The sequence below is a fragment of the Mytilus trossulus genome, chromosome 12, assembly GCF_036588685.1.
Source record: "Mytilus trossulus isolate FHL-02 chromosome 12, PNRI_Mtr1.1.1.hap1, whole genome shotgun sequence".
Lineage (NCBI taxonomy): Eukaryota > Metazoa > Mollusca > Bivalvia > Mytilida > Mytilidae > Mytilus > Mytilus trossulus.
Genome location: NC_086384.1, coordinates 54,081,997 through 54,100,683, shown reverse-complemented (window position 1 = coordinate 54,100,683; position 18,687 = coordinate 54,081,997). Strand labels below are relative to the sequence as shown.

At 32.0% G+C, this 18,687-nt stretch overlaps 1 protein-coding gene and 1 long non-coding RNA gene across 3 annotated transcripts in view; both read right to left on the bottom strand.

The window, feature by feature from the left end:
- Nucleotides 1-673: 673 nt before the first annotated feature.
- Nucleotides 674-18,687, bottom strand: part of LOC134692855 (G-protein coupled receptor dmsr-1-like) — a 65,370-nt gene continuing 47,356 nt past the window's right edge. Inside the window, exon 2 of the mRNA XM_063553462.1 lies at nucleotides 674-3,236. Within this exon, the coding sequence (XP_063409532.1) occupies nucleotides 1,807-3,051 (1,245 nt within the window). The 5' untranslated portion in view covers nucleotides 3,052-3,236 and the 3' untranslated portion in view covers nucleotides 674-1,806. The remainder of the gene's footprint in view (nucleotides 3,237-18,687) is intronic.
- On the bottom strand, nucleotides 3,918-17,169 carry LOC134692853 (uncharacterized). 2 transcript variants are annotated; one of them, XR_010102283.1, is made up of 5 exons: nucleotides 17,127-17,169; nucleotides 10,616-10,691; nucleotides 9,624-9,686; nucleotides 8,302-8,726; nucleotides 3,918-5,799 (listed from the first exon to the last, which is right to left on the bottom strand). It is a non-coding gene; the product is annotated as an uncharacterized LOC134692853 (long non-coding RNA). The 2 variants fall into 2 exon arrangements; XR_010102282.1 differs by having other exon boundaries at nucleotides 17,011-17,166.

Below are 18,687 nucleotides of genomic sequence, written 5' to 3'. Positions count from 1 at the left end.
CCATTCTATATAAAAAGATCCTATTGGTGTTACGCAGTTATTCAATAATTAGAATTCCTTATTCTAATAATCAGTTATAATCACAAATCAATATAATCAGAGATTGCGGAATTAATAATTTAAGTGTCTTAATGATCCTTTGTAAAATTTCGTAATAGATTTCTCTCTTGAGAATATTGTAATCATTATAATGTACGAATTATAAATATTTTGACATCAACCTTTATATAACAAAAGTTGCCGTCAATGTCTTAGTGAGGAAACCATCATATTATATATTGTGATATTTCACTATTATTTCATGTAAAGGTGAAGGTTGGTACCTATAATAACGTTTAACCCCGCTGCATGAGTGTACCCCTGCTATTGTCAGCAATCAGTGGTTGCCGTTTATTCATGTGGTTCATAAGTGTTTATCGTGTCTTTTCTTGTTTATATAAATTAGAGAGATTGTTTCCCGTTTGAATTGTGTTAAAGATGTCATTCATGACTTCCTTTATCTGCTGTTCGGTGTGAGACAAGGCTCCGTGTCGAAGACCAAACTTCGACCTATAATGCTTTACTTTAACAAATTGTTACTTGGATGATAAAGTTGTTTCATTGGCACTCATACCACAGTCATCTTCTTTTATCTATAAAATCCTATCAAAAGTAAAATTTTCTCAATAGCCTGTTGTTTTTTTTAGCCGACTATGCGATATGAGTTTTTTCTAATTGTTGAAGGACATGCTGAGACCTTTGGTTGTTATCTTCTTTGTCATTTGATCTGGTGGAGAGTTGTGTCAGTGCATGGCAGTCTTATCATATCTTCTTTTTTCCTATGATGTATAAAATAAAATAAAAGACCATGAAAGCAAACATTTATCTGGATGATAAAAGTTGGTTGCTGTTAATCGTCCAGTAGCAAATATTACTTGCATTTCAGAACGAGAACGTATTGATATAAAATTATTAAAAAAAAAGATACTTTAAAACGATATGTTGGATTGTGTGATAGTTCAACAAGACTCATTTATCAGGACGACTGTTCTAATGACATATCCGTAAACATTATTGTACGAGTCAACCAATATGTATTGCCGGTCAAAAGTCGTGGAAATATTGAACTGAGTTGACAGTACTACCTATGACCATTATGACATATCCGTACACATTATTGTCCGAGTCAACCGATATATATTGCCGGTCCAAAGTCGTGGGATTATTGAACTGAGTTGACAAGACGACCTATGACCATGATGACATATCCGTACACATTACTGTCAGTTTGATCTTTGATTGTGTTAATTAACCAATAAATGTTTAATGTATCATGGAAAGTTTCAAAGGTAAAACAAACAAGAGATAAAGAGAGCGAGTTTGCCTTTAACTTTTAGTTAGGATTTAAGCATGTCGACTTTAGAATAATATACTTGAATATTTCATTAAAATAGCTTTGAAAAAAAGAGAAATATGTATAAAAATTATGTATGACCAACATCCAAGCATGATAATGTCAAAACACAAACAACCATACCCACATCCACACGTACACACTCGTTCAATATTTGAATTATTAATCAATATATGGCTCAAACTCTAATCAATATTTTTTTTCGGAAATATAAGATAATAACTGTCAGGGGCCGTACCAATCAACGAAAATATGAAAATATAAATATACCTATTATCAGTAACGTATGTTCAATAAATTTGTAAAGACTTCTTTACTTTGAATTTTGACGATAGAAAAGAAGGATGCACCATTTGATAGACAAATGCTGTTGTCATGATGAAACAATATCTACAAACAATATTAAGCAATGTTTATACATCAGAATCGCGCGTAGCTTGTGTATCTTGCGCCGTTATATAAGTGGTAGTTTTACGTACACCATTATTAGCGCCCGTAGATTTTTTCACAAATATCTTAATAAATGTTTCACGGAATTGTTTACTCATAGTACAATACAAAACAAAATTTATACCATTATTCAGCAATGTCATAATGTCCAATAAATCTCCTAGCGGCATGTACACGTTATGAAAAAACTCATCTATAAGGCCGCTTAGGACACTAAGGATACCTTGTGGCGTATTTGTTATGATAAACATAAAAACCACAGTAAGCAACATGCGAGTTGTTCTGTTGCTTCGACTTGTCTTTTTTATTTTCTTTCCGGTATTACTTCCACTGCTTAGAGCACCACTTTCTCCGTCAGACAAAGGAACTTTGTTGAGAAGCCGCTTACGTCTTTTCTCAGCGTCTCTCATTGTCTTAAGTAGCAACAGACTAAACACTGTTAGAAGAAAACATGGTAAAAGCTTTATAAAAATAGCCTGAACCCAGAAGTTTAGATTTTTGAAAACTTCCCAGAATCCCGTTGCACTTTTCACATCAACCCAATATACAGTTCCATTAACGTATGATCCGTCCTTTAATGTAATATTATAATTCTCCCCAACTATCTCATAGGTCAGTGAATTTGGCAAGCAAACGAATAACACAGCCGCAACAACTATACCGCATGCTGTTTTAGCTCTTTCTATGTTACAAAGTCGAACACCCCGTCGCGGGAATCTGATAAAAACATATCGAAAGACGGCAAGCGTCACAGTCAGCCATATCGATACTGAATGCACTATTACGCTCATTATAGCATAAGCCATTTGGAATTGAGCCAATTGATAAGTATCCCTTGACGGTCGAGCTTCAACACCATTTATAATGTACATTCCTAATGCCCATGGAAAATACAATGCCATTGTGAGTCCATCCGAAATTGCTAATCCAGTTAAAATGACGTTTGTTGACGTAAGCATATTCTTCCGCGTCAGCACAACTATATTTAAAATATTCGCCAACACTCCAAATACACAAACACACGCGGCTAAGTAGCCATGTATAGGTTTATAAAAAGTCTCAAATTGTTTCAATTCGGAAATCTCTTCCACTGACGCTACGTAGTTTCCCATAGTACTCGTTTCATGAAGCATGTAGATTTCTCCACTAACATTGATATTTGAATTTGTTCCGTTATTAATAAAATACTTAAGGGAGCTATGTAACATAATGGCTGAAAACAAATTAATGTAGAAGTTGATCTTTGAGACCTGAAGTAATTAATCACGTTTCAATTTAATTTGTTTCCAAGGAACTACTTCTTTCCTCTTCTCTTTTGATATCGTCTCTTGCGGACGTTGACGAAGTGATTCAATATTTCACTTTGACTAATGCAATCTTTACACACCACCGACTGAAAATAGAAAAAAAATATGCAATTTAAAATGTGTGAAATTCTAATCTCTAGCATGCAATAAATATATCCCGGAGACACATTTAAATTATGAACCTCTATTGATCGAATATTTTAACAACGATTTCCACTGTAATTAAGAAGACAAAATAATTGACGCGAAGTCAATTTGAAGATAGAGTACACAATATAAGGATACTCTAAAGGGTTAGATGTAAAGACTAAACTAAAAGAGAAATCGTCATGTGCAATGCAGTTTAAAAAAGCGAAAATTTTTATAAGCAGCTGTTATATTCCTGACTTGGTACACGCATTTACTTATGTAGAAAATAGTGGATTGAACTTGTTTTTACATCTAGATAAACTTATCACTTGTAAGACATTCGCATACATTTTTTTGAAAAGAAACATCAGATGCGGATATAGCTTACGGAGATATCTGTAGAATAATTAAAGTATATGCATAACCATACAAGCTTCATTGGGGACCATGCTTTTAAAAAAACCATCACACAATAGCTTTTACTACGAATATAATCACAAAAGAAATTCAATGATTCATTATTATGAACCCCATAATTTTCATAACAAGTATAATATACAATTGACATCACTAGTTTTTAGTGATATTTAAGTCATTACATACGACGAATCAGGGAGAACCACAACAAACAGACTCTATTTTAAAAGAGTAAAATCCATTTTATTCCTTTTTATAATGTTTTTCAATGTTTACCATAAATTGAATGAAGATTTCATAAAGAAACACACATTTTCTACAACATTCCATGTTTTCATTCTTAAAATTGATAAAATTTACATTTATTGTTTGGGATATTTCCCAAAATAAATGAAAGTTTCAAAATATTTGTAGTAAAGATGTATGTGACAACAAGTTATTCGGGAAATGTCCCGAAATCATTCTCAACATTATTATTTATTACATATATGTTGGCAGAGCATTTTAACAAACAGATCTGAAACACATTTCAGGAAATATCCCGACAAAAAAAACTAAGTACAACATGTATAACAAAGATGTCTTCAAATATTTCGGGATTTATCCCGAAAATTCAAATGTATATGCTAGACCTCATGACTTATAATTTCTTTTCACATTTCGGGAAATATCCTGACAAAAATAAACTAAGTACAACATGTATAACAAAGATGTCTTCAAATATTTCGGGATTTATCCCGAAAAATTAAATGTATATTATGCTAGACCTCATGACTAAAAATTTCTTTTCACATTTCGGGAAAATCCCGAAAAATTTAAATCTAATATCAGACACTTGTTACATAGATTTTTTTTACCCATTTCGGGAAAAATCCCGAAATAAAAAGTACAAGAAAAAATTATGCATTTGGGTTTTTTAAACATACTGGGGAAAATCCAGAAAAAATCAAAATCATTCAGATTTCACAACACTAATAATTTTGATACATAAAAATAAGTTTTTAACTGAAAAAAATATGTATTTTGTTTATAACCATACTTTTCATTTCTTTTCAAAAAAAGTATTTTCGTAAGATATAATATACTGCATCCCTTTTGTCATGCTTCAGTAATTCCCTAAATATGATATCAACCAAAATAGGGGGCCTATAAGTGGTCTTAAACTTAAACTGGCCTAAGCATTAACTTTAACATATAAACAGAAAACTGCAAAAGATTGTAAGTTATAAAAACCATGATTTAGGGTTCAGGATTATTAAAATCCCTAAGCACATGTATTGTCCAAAAAATTATTCAACTGCATATAAATTATCCCTATCCCACTTTTAGTGGTTCTCCTTAAACTGGACTTATCACAAATATTTCAGTGTAAACTAATGAAATTTTCAAAGTCAATATGCCATTACTGAGAGGCTGGTGAGGAAGGTGATGCTCTATGGAATTGAGATATATATACATGTAAAATTGAGAATGGAAATGGGGAATGTGTCAAAGAGACAACTCTGTTTCCACAATCAGATTTCCATGTTTAATAACTTATTTGTCGTTGTTTAAAATACACTGACTTCATAATGACCACTTGAAAGTACAAAGTCTAAGTTTATTTGACCATTACATCATAGTAAACTATTGTACACAAAACCTTAACCTACTCTACTGTTGTACATCTTGAAAACAAAATAATTGATAAAAACTAGTTTCAACTCATTATTTCAAATTCCAATGAAATCTTAAAATAGGAATGAAAAAAAACTCAAACTCAAAAATATTCAATAATATAGCCTTTAATTTTCCTAATTTGCACATTTTTTTTTGTCACAGAAAACATGGAAGAAACTATCTTTAATTATGTTTTTCTAAATTTCTTTGATATTCTCTACAGCAAAATATAAAAATTAAAATACTGTTCTAAAGTAAAATACATGTACTTTTAATTTTACAAATACATCCAATAGAATATAACTACAAATCATAGTATACATGTGAATAAATCTTCATAGCATGTGCAATGTTTGCTATATATTCAGATGGAATTATTACATATTGATATAAATTGATCTGTTTCTTTACTGATGCCTAGCTTTCTCTTCCTTTCACTCCTGCCTATAAGAGAAAAGTAAATTAACATTTAATAAAATATAACAAAAACATTCTTTTCTGCTGAACATGCTCAAAGTAAATATTAACTGTGAAATCAACAATTTTGATTATGTTGAGACTATAACCATTTGACAATTATAATAAAACTTCTTCCCCCCCCCCCCTGACCATTTTGATTGCCTTGTGTGACGTTTCACACAATCACACAATCAAAATGATCATAATCTACATAATGTTGCTTAAATTTTTATAAATTAAGATAGTATAGCCAATAAGTTTCCTGGCAACCTGCATTCTTTTATGTTACTTTTTTCTTTTTACAAACACTGATCAAGATTTAAAAGGGGAGCAATATTGAGTTTGCATGTGGCTTTTCCAAGTTGGATCTTAAGGAGACTAGAGGGTATAAAAATTCAGCAAAAATTTAAACATTTTTTTTCATTACAAATTTTATTTCTTACACTATCAGAGGTTAATATATGATATGGTACAAAAACCAACCAGTCTGGCCAGATGAATTTTGAAAAAAAGTTTATCATTAAAAAAGCTCTAAATTATCTCCCTTTGATGAAAAAATGCCATTTTTTTGCATTTCAATTGAAATATCTTTTTTAACTCATGAGTGACCTATATTTTTCATTTTTTTTTTTAATAAGCTGTATTAAAACTAAACTATTCTAAAATTTAAGCAATTTCTGTTATTTAGTTCTTTTTATTTTGACATTGCATTTTTTTCCTTGTACATTTTGTCCTATTACATGATTTAGTTCTTGAGAAAAAAAAAGTAGCTTAGTAAAAAATACTTGCTTCTTTCGAAGGCGAATTGTGAGCTTATATGAAAAGTGACCCTATACTTTTATTTTTCTATTAAGTATAGGATAAAGTTTATTTCTAGAAAAAATTGCAAAGTTCTATGTTTAAAAACAACAATTGGTTTATACCTGCGATCCCCCTTAAAGCTTTTGTTTTAGGGAATTTGGTGTTGACAGTAGATGTATGTGTGTTTTGGGTTATTCATTTGACAATAAATGCTTATTCAATTCTACAATCTCTTGTTGATCATTTCAAGACAGTTGACCTATAAAAATATGATGCTGATTTTTATAGTTTGTTCTTATGTTGTGCTGTAACACAACTGCTCCAGTTTAGGGGAGGGTTGAGCAACCAAAAACTTGTTTAACCTGCCACATTCTTTGTGAACCTGTCCCAAGTCAGGAGCCAGTAATTCCATTAAAGTTGTTGGTTTACTTATGTCATATATTTGATTTTTCGCTACTTGTTTTGTTATACATTATATAAATTAGGCCGTTAGTTTTCTCAAATGATTTTGTTCATATTTTTACTTATCGGGACCTTTTATAGCGTACAATATATACAGTATAGGTTTTTCTCATTTTAGAGGGTGTACAGTTACCTATAACTGTTTATATTCAAACTTTTGTGAATAGTTGTCTCATTGGCAATCATCATTATTTTTATATAAATAAACATGGTGTAGGTCAAAACTGCATCTATGCTGTTTAGTTATTTTTTGTGTTGTTGAGTTGCTTTTCATCTGTAATAAACAGATCAAAATCCTTGAAACAATAAGTTTTATCTATATGAACATCATGGATTATTTTTTCCTTAAATTTTCTGAATAAATAAATGATGAATGGGTCCATGGGACACAGATTATGCCCCTGCTTCAGTGGGGGCCCACTGACTGACCTAAGAGGGGGCCCGCTCCAGTCATGCTTTAGTGATTCCTTATATAAGCAACCAAATTTTTTCCCAAAAAGGGGGGGGGTGCGGGCCCCCTGGCACCCCCTAAATCCGCCTATGTGCTTGCATATAACATTTTAAAGGTCATAATCAAGAATGGTAAAAGTGACACACCGTACCCAAATGAGTACTTGATCTGAGTTTTGTGGTAATAAGCATTGTGTTTAAGTTTCAGTACATTTGGTTAAGCAAACTTAAGTTTATAGTGAACGTAAACAGATGTGCCATGTGAACAAGATACCTCCGTCGCTTTTTCAAGAGTAAAGTTCAATAACTTCTCCATAAAATTGAGAATGAAATTGGGGGGGCGAATATGTCAACGTTAACAACCTGACCAAAGTGCAGACAACAACCGCAGTCCACCAATGGATCTTCAACACAGTGAGAAAATCATGCACTATAAGTGTTTCTCTTTTCTCTTTTTTTTATATAGATTAGACTGTTGGTTTTCACGTCTGACAGCTGGTTTTACAATAGTCTTTAATAATAGCTTACTGTTTGGTTTGATCATAGGCTCTGTGTTGTAGACTGTACTTTGACCTATAATGGTTTTCCTTTTACAAATTGTGACTTGGATGGAGAGTTGTCTCATTGGGAGTCATACCACATCTTCTTACATCTAATATTATGATGTACAAACATACAAGGATAAAACTTAATGCCCCTCCACTACGATGGGGCATAACAAAAAGCATATATATAGAGCAGCAAGACTCTTATTAAGACTGAATATGACAGTACCTTATTCTGCATTATTTCATCCTATCCCCTGATTGCTGTCAGACATGAATGGTTCTTTATTTCTATACTTCCAGGAAATTTTGGCATGAAAGCACCATATTTCAAGCTAAGTGTATCCATGGTTTGTCCTGGGCGTATTTTGATAAAAATGATAAATGTTGACCGCATTGTTTGGTGTCTCTCTTGAAAAGCAACAATTCAAAGCCTCTGTCATGTCTGTGTGTTGTTCAAAATTACAAATCAAGGGAATTAATCAGTAACATAAATTGTACTATAATTTCACTTCTGAAATAATCCTGACCGGTAACTGTATAGTTTCAGCATATTTTCCTTTGTTCTCAATTTTTCTGATATTTAGCTGAAAGCAGGATCAATGAGAATCTTCATGTGTGTGGCCAACAGGTACTTATGATTAGCAAAAGAACCTGAAAAAAAAACATCTGTTGAGTTCTTGACTAGTATCATTTATTTATCCATTAAAGAGATAGAGCTTTGTTAGAATATAGGTGGAAGCAGTATAATTACTTTAATACACTAAGATATGTAATAAATAAAACAAGAATGTGTTCATGGGACACAGATGTCCCTGCTTGTAAATATATCTCTAATTTATCCTTTTTCCTATTAAAAAATAACATATTCATGATAATATGAGAATGAGGAAAGTGACTTGATCAGTGTTTGGTGTTAACAAGCATTGTGTAAACATTTCACAACACTTAATGGTTGAGGCAAAGTAAAGTAAAAGTGCAGTTTGGGTTTTGAACAAGTTTTCAATTACTTCAAGTTCCATTAAATCCCTGATATATTCATTAATGTTGGTGTTTTTTTGCAGTACAGAGACTTAATACTAATAGTCTGATGGTTCAAGAGAGCACAAAACCACGACAACAACATGTTTATCAAAATATCATTTTCATTTTGTTCTTTCTTAATATTATAAAACCACAGAAGAAAAATAAATTTCCATGTCTTGCGCTGTTAACAAGTTGTAATAAAAATTATTCATCAAATACACAGGATAAGAATCTGTGGGTAGTGATTTGAGGTTAAATAATTGACTTATTTTCATAGGTTTATGACCACTGACCAGCTATAACAATATTGGCTATAGAAAGTAGAGGCTCCAAGGGGCCTTTATCGCTCACCTGATATTCTCATTTACAATTGATGATGCATGAAATAATGCAACTGTTATACTTTTGCTTTAGTTTCAGAGATATAAATAAACACTGCATTTCCCACCTATTTTCTATTTTTAGCCATGTCTGCCATGTAGGTTGGCAGGGTCATCAAACACATTTTAAACTATATATACATACCCTAATGATGATTGTGGCCAAATTTGGGTAGATTTGTCTCAGTTGTTTCCGGAGACGACTTTTCTAAAAGATTAAAAAAAAATATGAAAAATTGTTCATTATTTATTCCTTTCAAAATTCTCTGAATAAATAAATGATGAATGGGACCATGGGACACAGATTATGCCACCACTTGCATATAACTTTAAAAAAAAACACAAAAAAAACCATACAATAGATTTTATACCAATATGGGAATTAAAATATTAGGGTACAATGTAATATATGTTTCTGTTCCAAGTTAGGAGCCTGTAATGCAGTGGTTGTCGTTTGTTGATGTGTTACATATTTGTTTTTTGTTCATCTTTTGTACATAAATAAGGCAGTTAGTTTTCTTGTTTTCTTGTTTTACATAAATTTGTCATTTTGGGGCCTTTTATAGCTGACTATGCAGTATGGGCTTTGCTCATTGTTGAAGGTGGTAGAATGACATTTAGTTATTAATTTCTGTGCCATTTGGTTTCTTGTGGAGAGTTGTCTCATTGACAATCATACCACATCTTCTTTATATAAGCATAAATCAAATGAAGTTAAGTACAACATTTAAAAGTGTTGACAATGGATGATGTTTATTACATTTTATCAGATTTTCTTGAGGAGAATAATCTAAAATGTGATTTTATGAGGGCTAACCCACTAACATGTTTAACCCTGCTATTTTCTGTGCCTGTCCCAAGTCAGGAACCTGGACAATCAGTGGTTGTTGTTTGTTGCTGTGTTGCATATTTGTTTTTAGTTATCTTATTTGTATATTAATATCAAGGTCATTAGTTTGGAATCATTTTACAATTGTAATTTCAGGGCCTTTTATATATATATGACTATGCAGTATGATCATTACTGAACGCTGTACTTTGACCTATAATTAACTGACCAACAGAGGGACAGGTGTCAACTTTTTTCTTACAATTTCATACATTTCCTATATCATTGAGTATTTTATCATTACTTACATCTGTCCATTATAATGCTGTCTTTTAGGTCACATTGCATTTCAAGCTGATGTTCAATACTTGCACAGTTGTACACCTAGAAAAAAATATATGCAAAATTAAGATTGAACAGTCTTGTGTTACTGTCACACTAGTTTAGATAGAGAGTTGTGTGAGTTTCTAACAGAAAATTTACATCACATCAATGAGAAATTGAAAAAAGAAAATAAAATTATACATTTGTCACTATTGCTGTTGAGGTTGCATGAGTGCATTAGCTGCCTTATTTTTACATGTTCACAAATCAGTATCCAGGAGAGCAGTAAAAATATAGAGGCTCTGCATCCTCCCCCTGAAATTTGTGCTCTCAAGGGAACCAGGTGCTTTTTCTAAGTAAGGAAAGAGTTTTAAAACTATCCATGCATGTCCTAGTTCAAATCTAATTTATAAAAGATGATTTAATTGATCATTGAAATGTGTATCAAGAGTAATTTAGAACTTCTCAATGTTCATTTTTTTTTTTTTGGGGGGGGGGGGATATTTATTACCCTAATTTAATATTTCTATTGTCTTTAATTAAGTAACTGAGACAGTACTGAGGATAACATTTTCATATCTCTTCATTTATATACACAAGTTCTAATGATGTTTCACATCCTGGGGGATTAAAATCCAGATTAAACCCATGAAATTGAAATTTTTCACACATAATTGACTTGTAGTAGTAATTGGGAATGTAAACATGTAATAATGTTTTCCCAGTAGGCAGTTTAACCAAACTTAAGATAGATAAGACATATATATAATAAATCTATTATATAATATACACAGCATGCACATGACATGTGCTCCAATCATTTGATGAACTGAGTCCATACTGTCCCTTTAACATGTTTAACAAATAATGCAAAGTTATTTTTTCTTATTTAGATTCTGTGATATTTTTGCTTGAAATAGATATAAGTTATATACTTTATCATCTGTAGAATATTTTTATTAATGAAAAAAAAAAAATTATCAAAGCTTGTCTAGATATTGCTTCAGATCTACTTTTAAGCAAATAGAACAGTTTTCAACATTCAAAAGATCAAAGACTTTTTTATTATCTCCCTTTAAAGAACACCTTTCACTGTGAAAAAGTCCTCTTATTGAATGTCAACCATGTAGGACAGAATTTAATTGTACTTTATCATGAAATAATTGAAGGACACTTTTTCACACCATCGGACAAAATAAAATATTTACATTTTCTGTGAAAAAGTGTCCAGGTGGTTGATAGTAAACAAATTAGGTATTATTACTTAAAGACCAAACAACCTATTCATTTCTACCAGTGATTTTTCCTTAAAATTTTATGTGAAGGTATTTCATGATTTGAGGAACAAAATGTGATGAAAAAAATTGGAGTCACCAACATATTTTTGTCACTATAGCAACCTCAGTTTCGTGTTTCCTGAATATTAACATAGTATTTGCTTGTTATCTAAACTCTCAGAAAAATCCTTTACCCAAACCTACAAGCATAGTTCTTGTTTCACATTAACCCTTTCCTCCATTGAATTTTTTTTTTTGCATACTTGATTCGCATAGGATTTTTTTGATAAAATGCTGAACTTATGCTTTGAAGTATTAAGGCATTGTGAAAAACAACTATTTCATCAAATAAATTTAAGTCAGATATTCCTATGATATTCCTTTTCATATTGGATACAAACTTTATTAAGTCAACTGCAGACACTTTGTAGTCAAAGTGTTTCAACTGAGGTACTACACAGGCGTCAAAAGGCGTCATTATGGAGTAAGGGGGGTGGCGTCAAAAGGCGTCATTATGGAGGAAAGGGTTATACAGTAGATTTGTATCCATCAAAAAAGGTTCAAAAATTTAAGACTCGTATGGTTTTGATCTTTCAAAATATGAATTATTTCATTCCCGCCAAAAATAAAAAGTAAAAATGAAAAATGTTTCCATTATCAAAAATTTTCATCCAGTGATTTATTCATAACAAAATTTCAAGAAGGAAAGTGCCATATGTAATCTTCTAAATAAAGCAAAAAAAGTGTATGTCATCGACCTTTCAAAAAAGTTATGAGTAATTTTCATTTTTTTTTCTTGTCTGTTTTGATTCTTTTGAAGAAAAGAGATGTCTTTCTTTAGAACATTGCATGCTAATGAACTTGGTGATGAGTTTCATTACTTATTCAAGTGTACCTTTTTCATCAATGTAAGAGCTGAATTTTTACCTTTATAAATGTCATAACCCAAATGTTTTAAAATTCAAAGAATTGATGAATACATCAGAATTATTTACACTTATACTGGAATAGCAAAATTTAGCAAAAGTGTTATTAAAACCTTTTATTACATGTGCTTAATCCTGTTACTATAATTTTTACTTCCTGTCAAATATCTGTATTAATTATACTATTATGGCACCTTTGTTAACAATGCTGTTCTAATGTAAATTTGTTCACACTTTTATTGTTTGTTAAAAAATGTTGTACTAACATACCCCATGTGGGGGCTTTAGTGAAATAAAATGTCTTATGTCTTTATGTCTTATGTCAATATGCACATCTACATAGCATGTCCTTATTATCTAAAAAGGTTTCATGGAATTCTGTTGTGTAGTTTCAAAGGAGTTGCGATGACAAACTCACTCAGTTGCAGTAGTACATTGATGCAAAAAAGTTCAAAGGGGCGTAACTCCTAAAAAAAAAAGTTGAATCGTAATTTCCTGTCGATATGCACAACTACATAATAATTATATGTCCTTTTAATATAAAAAGGTTTCGTGAAATTCTGTTGTGTGGTTTGAGAGGAGTTGTGATGACAAGAAACAGGACTGACGGACGGACGGACTGACTGATGGACAGACAGACTGACGAACAGACGGGTCAAAAACATTATACTCCGCAACTTCGTTGCATGGGGTATAAATACGAGAATAGGAAACAATGTGACAATGATAGAATTTAGTTTTGTCAACCTTGTGATTATGACCCGTGTATATATAGCAAATCCTGTCTGAGATGCAGAACATACAGATAAGGTATAGGTAACAGGTGAATATACTATTAGTAACGGTATCGGATTCGACCCAGAATTTTTTAATTATTTGCAATATTAATTATGTGAAAAACAAAAGGGTCTGAAGTGGTGTAATTTTAAATTAACACCTTTGTCCTATATTAGCTTTATATATATGTTCCGGAACATATGAGTATTTGGACCATACGCGTATGGTCATGACCATATGGGTATAATACTCATATGGTCCGACCATACGTGTATCTATAATGAACTTGGCCCAGTAGTTTCAGTGGAAAATGTTAATAAAAATTTACAAATTTTATGAAAATTGTTAAAAATTGACTATAAAGGACAATAACTCCTTAGGGGGTCAATTGACCATTTCGGTCATGTTGACTTATTTGTAAATCTTACTTTGCTGAACATAATTGCTGTTTAAAGTTTATCTCTATCTATAATAAAATTTAAGATAATAACCAAAAACAGCAAGATTACCGATTCAGGGGCAGCATCCCAACAATGGGTTGTCAGATTCATCTGAAAATTATAGGGCAGATAGATCTTGATCTGATTAATAATTTTACCCCGTGTTGGATTTGCTCTAAATGCTTTGGTTTTTGAGTTATAAGCCAAAAACTGCATTTTACCCCTATGTTCTATTTTTAGCTGTGGCGGCCATCTTGATTTGATAGTCGGGTCACCGGACACATTTTAAAACTAGATACCCCAAAGATGATTATTGCCAAGTCTGGATTAATTTGGCCCAGTTGTTTCAGAGGAGAAGATTTTTGTAAAAGATAACTAAGATTTACGAAAAATGGTTAAAAATTTACTATAAAGGGCAATAACTCCTAAACGGGTCAACTGACCATTTCGGTCATGTTTACTGATTTGTAAATCCTACTTTGCTAAACATTATTGCTGTTTACAGTTTATCTCTATCTATAATAATATTCAAGATAATAACCAAAAACTGCAAAATTTCCACAAAATTACCAATTCAGGGGCAGCAACCCAACAACGGGTTGACCGATTCATCTGAAAATTTCAGGGCAGATAGATCTTGACCTGATAAACATTTTTACCCCATGTCAGATTTCCTCTAAATGCTTTGGTTTTTGAGTTATAAGCCAAAAACTGCATTTTACCCCTATGTTCTATTTTTAGCCGTGGCGGCCATCCTGGTTGGTTGACCGGGTCACGCCACACATTTTTTAAACTAGATACCCCAATGATGATTGTGGCCAAGTTTGGTTCAATTTGGCCCAGTAGTTTCAGAGGAGAAGATTTTTGTAAAAGTTAACAACGACGCCGGACGCCGGACGCAAAGTGATGGGAAAAGCTCACTTGGCCCTTCGGGCCAGGTGAGCTAAAAAGCTATGATACCCTGTGGAAGTGAATGTCGCCCAAGCCTAAATACAATAATGTAACAAGCGATGAAAAATACATGTATGGCATCAATATTCAATTTTCACGTAGTTTTGGATTATAAAATTGATAAATTGTCATGTAAACATCACTGCTTTTTTAGATAAGGTTTTTATATTATTTTAAAAAACGTTAATAATGGAATTTGAAAAAAAACTATATGGTCCTAATACTCATATGGTCCGGCCCGTTAATAACCAAACGAGTATAATACTCATATGGTCCGACCATACGCGTACGGTCGGACCATACGCGTATTGTCGGACCAAATTAGTATACGCATACAGTCATGACCATACGCGTATGGTCCAAATACTCATATGGTCCGGAACATATATACAAAGTTGAATTCTTTGATTTGTCGTTTTTATCCCATGCCGGCTGACAAATTGGACCTCTTTATTTTAGTAAATATAGATATCAGCACGATGCTTAATTCCTCTCATGCCAAGTATTTCTTTATTTGAAACAAAGATAAATTCTACACACGTTTTTGAAAAGTGCAAATTTAACAAAGACTAATAGGGGAAAATCAATGGTGGTATTACACCTAATATACATGTAGGAAGCTGTACATTCACCTTTGACCTTTGATTAATCTCATGTGTTAAAATTTCTTGTTATTTAAGTGAAACATTACAAAATGAAACATCTGAGATCTGAGTGGATTGTCTAAGTCTTCAAAACACATTTTAAGAGAATTATTTTACTTGAAATTGTTTTTGTTTTGTTTTGTTGTTTTTTTTGAGGGGGGGGCTTTTAAATTCTGCTAAGATAGAACATTTTCTGAGGAAATACTTAAATAAATATCAGTTAATGAAATTATTTTTAATGCTGTAACGACAAATTATTCTTTAAAAGAGAAGCCTTTTATGTCCCTCTCTGGAATGCTGCGTAAATTTAATTTAAAGAAGGGACTTATTGAAACCTCCTTGGAGACAGTAAACTAATATATGGATTGTTCATTCTGCTAAAATACTTCAGTTTATACTCATTTCTGGTAACATTTCTATCATGAATGAGTGAAAGTTACCCCATTATGTTTACTTATTGGCCTGAAAAGTTGACATTTTAAGGAAATGAGAGGTATAAATTGACAAAAAGAGACCTTAAAAAGGGGACAATGAGGTTCATTAGTGGTATTTATCTTCTTAACATCTTCTTAAGTATCATATTCAACTGTTTATAGGCAGATAAAAAATTTTGGATCATTTATTGGTCTACACTATATTCTATCTTGATGCGGATTTGTCGAAGAAATTTTGCTTGAATAGCTGTAGATGTCGTCTTTCATAAATGCTAGATTTTTCTCAAACTATGAACTGGTTATGACAAAACTCAACAGAAATGGTTGAAATAGCCAGTGCCAGTATTACAAAGGAAAAAAGTCACATTCAGTTTATTAAACAATATTAATAATCAGATAATTTCTTCTTTAAATTTAGTCCTATAACAACCCTTACTGCTTTTACATCTTCATTCCAGGCAGGGATAGGGGAAACCAACAATAATTTTTGCATTACCTGATCTGGGCGAATAGAAAATAGGGATTGTATGCAAGTAAAGCTTAGATTTATGTAAAAAAAAACAGAGAATTTTAATTAGTTTGATCTATTACAGATTTTCATTGTGATTAAATCACTAATACAAGTATGATATGTTCATGCCAGCATTTGTTGTTTACAAAGAGTCCTACACAACTTTAATTTAAAATACAATCAAAAGTCAAGTACACCCTGGACCCAAAGTCAAAGGTGCACTTGAATATTGTTGAATAGGTCTATATATTTGGTAGATTGATTTAATGAATTCATAACTTTATTTCTGAATTTTAATTTGTTTTTTTTTAAACTGTGTAAGATAAATAATTGCTCTATCTAATAAACATTGACCAGTTGACAGTATTGTGGTCAAGCAAATGACAAAAAAATATTCTGAATCCAGATTTACCCCATACCTGTCACGGTCAGGCAACCTGAGGATTCCCAAAACCGAAGTGGTTCGTCTGAAAAAGGTGGAATTTACAGAATAGGTGACGGGTAATAGGTTTGTGGATGGAACAAACATCCTCACCTACAAACTGGTAAAGTTCAACTTCTACAACAGTCCAGACATGGACCATAATTTGCTATTGGGCTCCGTTTCCTATAACTATAGAAAAGTGATAAAATGTGAATTACTGTAAGAAAAGTTGCAACTACATCTAAAGATGCCATTATTTTTATCAACATACAAGTGTATGCTACACTTCCCTAGAAAAAAAATTAAAATATACGAATTTCAAAGATTCTACAACCGTATTTTTGTGTCGTTTCTCGCGTTATTTATTGCTTCCGAAGAGCATAACGCTGACTGATTTATAGATAATCGTCACCGGCAAATTCGTAACTTTTGCTTTCAAATAACAAAGAACATCGACCAATAAGAATAGTGAGAAAAAAATGCCGAGAACTATAAGTATTTATGTAGCAGATGTAAGAACAGTGGCGTGATTTTTGCGTCCGATTTCATAACGCAATTTTTAGATGATGTAATCTGCTTTGTTGTAATAGAATTCTTAAAAACAATATGCAAATATGAACTCTCGCGAGATGTTCAAACAGGTAAATCCGAGATGATTTACATTCTTGTTTTGATCTTCGTAATAATTAAGTAAGAAAATTACGTTGCCGTTATGCGTTACATTTCACACGAAACAGAAGTCCAATTATTTATTAAAATTGTTTTTGTCCTTAAGTTCTAACCATTTCCGGTCATACGTGAAACATGTGACTAGCATGTGATCACGCCATTACGGCCGGATGTACGAAATACTAGGTCTGAACATTGTTTTTGTTTCCAACGGGATGTTAGCAAACATAATCTGTAGACTTGTTTCGTCTTGTTTAAAAGGGGAAAAGACAATTGTCAAAGAGATTGCGCCGGTGGTCTGTTATTTTTCCTATGTGCATAATGTTACATACGATCCTGTGTGAAAATAAATGCCCAATGACTTGACAAAATCGATTTCATATTTGACAGACGTTAGAACACACTTCGTTTCCCGATAATGACGTGAAGAGTCCTTGGAAAAGTCAATCGAAATTACGTCTCTTATCATTGTACCAATGCTCGTTGGATTGATTTAACTTCAGCAGTAAATATTACTGGATATTTTAGGTGAATAAATATAATTTAATAAAAAATACATGGTAATATACCGTTACACTTGGAATGTACAAAGTTGGAATCCTGTCACAGTTTTTAATTAATATTTTTTATTCATGTTCTGCAAACACTTATCAGAAACGCAATAAATTTGTCAAAGGAGAAGTAAACTTTTAGCATGCATGACTTGAAAGGAAGTACTTTATTGATTTTAGCCCACTAAAGTAGGTTAAAATGTGGAAACCCTGTAGATGGTGTACATGTCACAAGTATCACATTGTGTCTATTTTAAAGATTTTAATTCCAAGTTAAAGGATTTTTCTTTACTGGATTTAAAGAATGTTACATTGCCAATGATTTGGAATAAATTGTATATATTAACTGGAAAATCAAAACCAAATATAAATACATTTTTCTGCTTAAACATCATGATTCAACGATTATGGTATCCTATATCAATGGAGAAAATATGGAAAATTCTGAATAA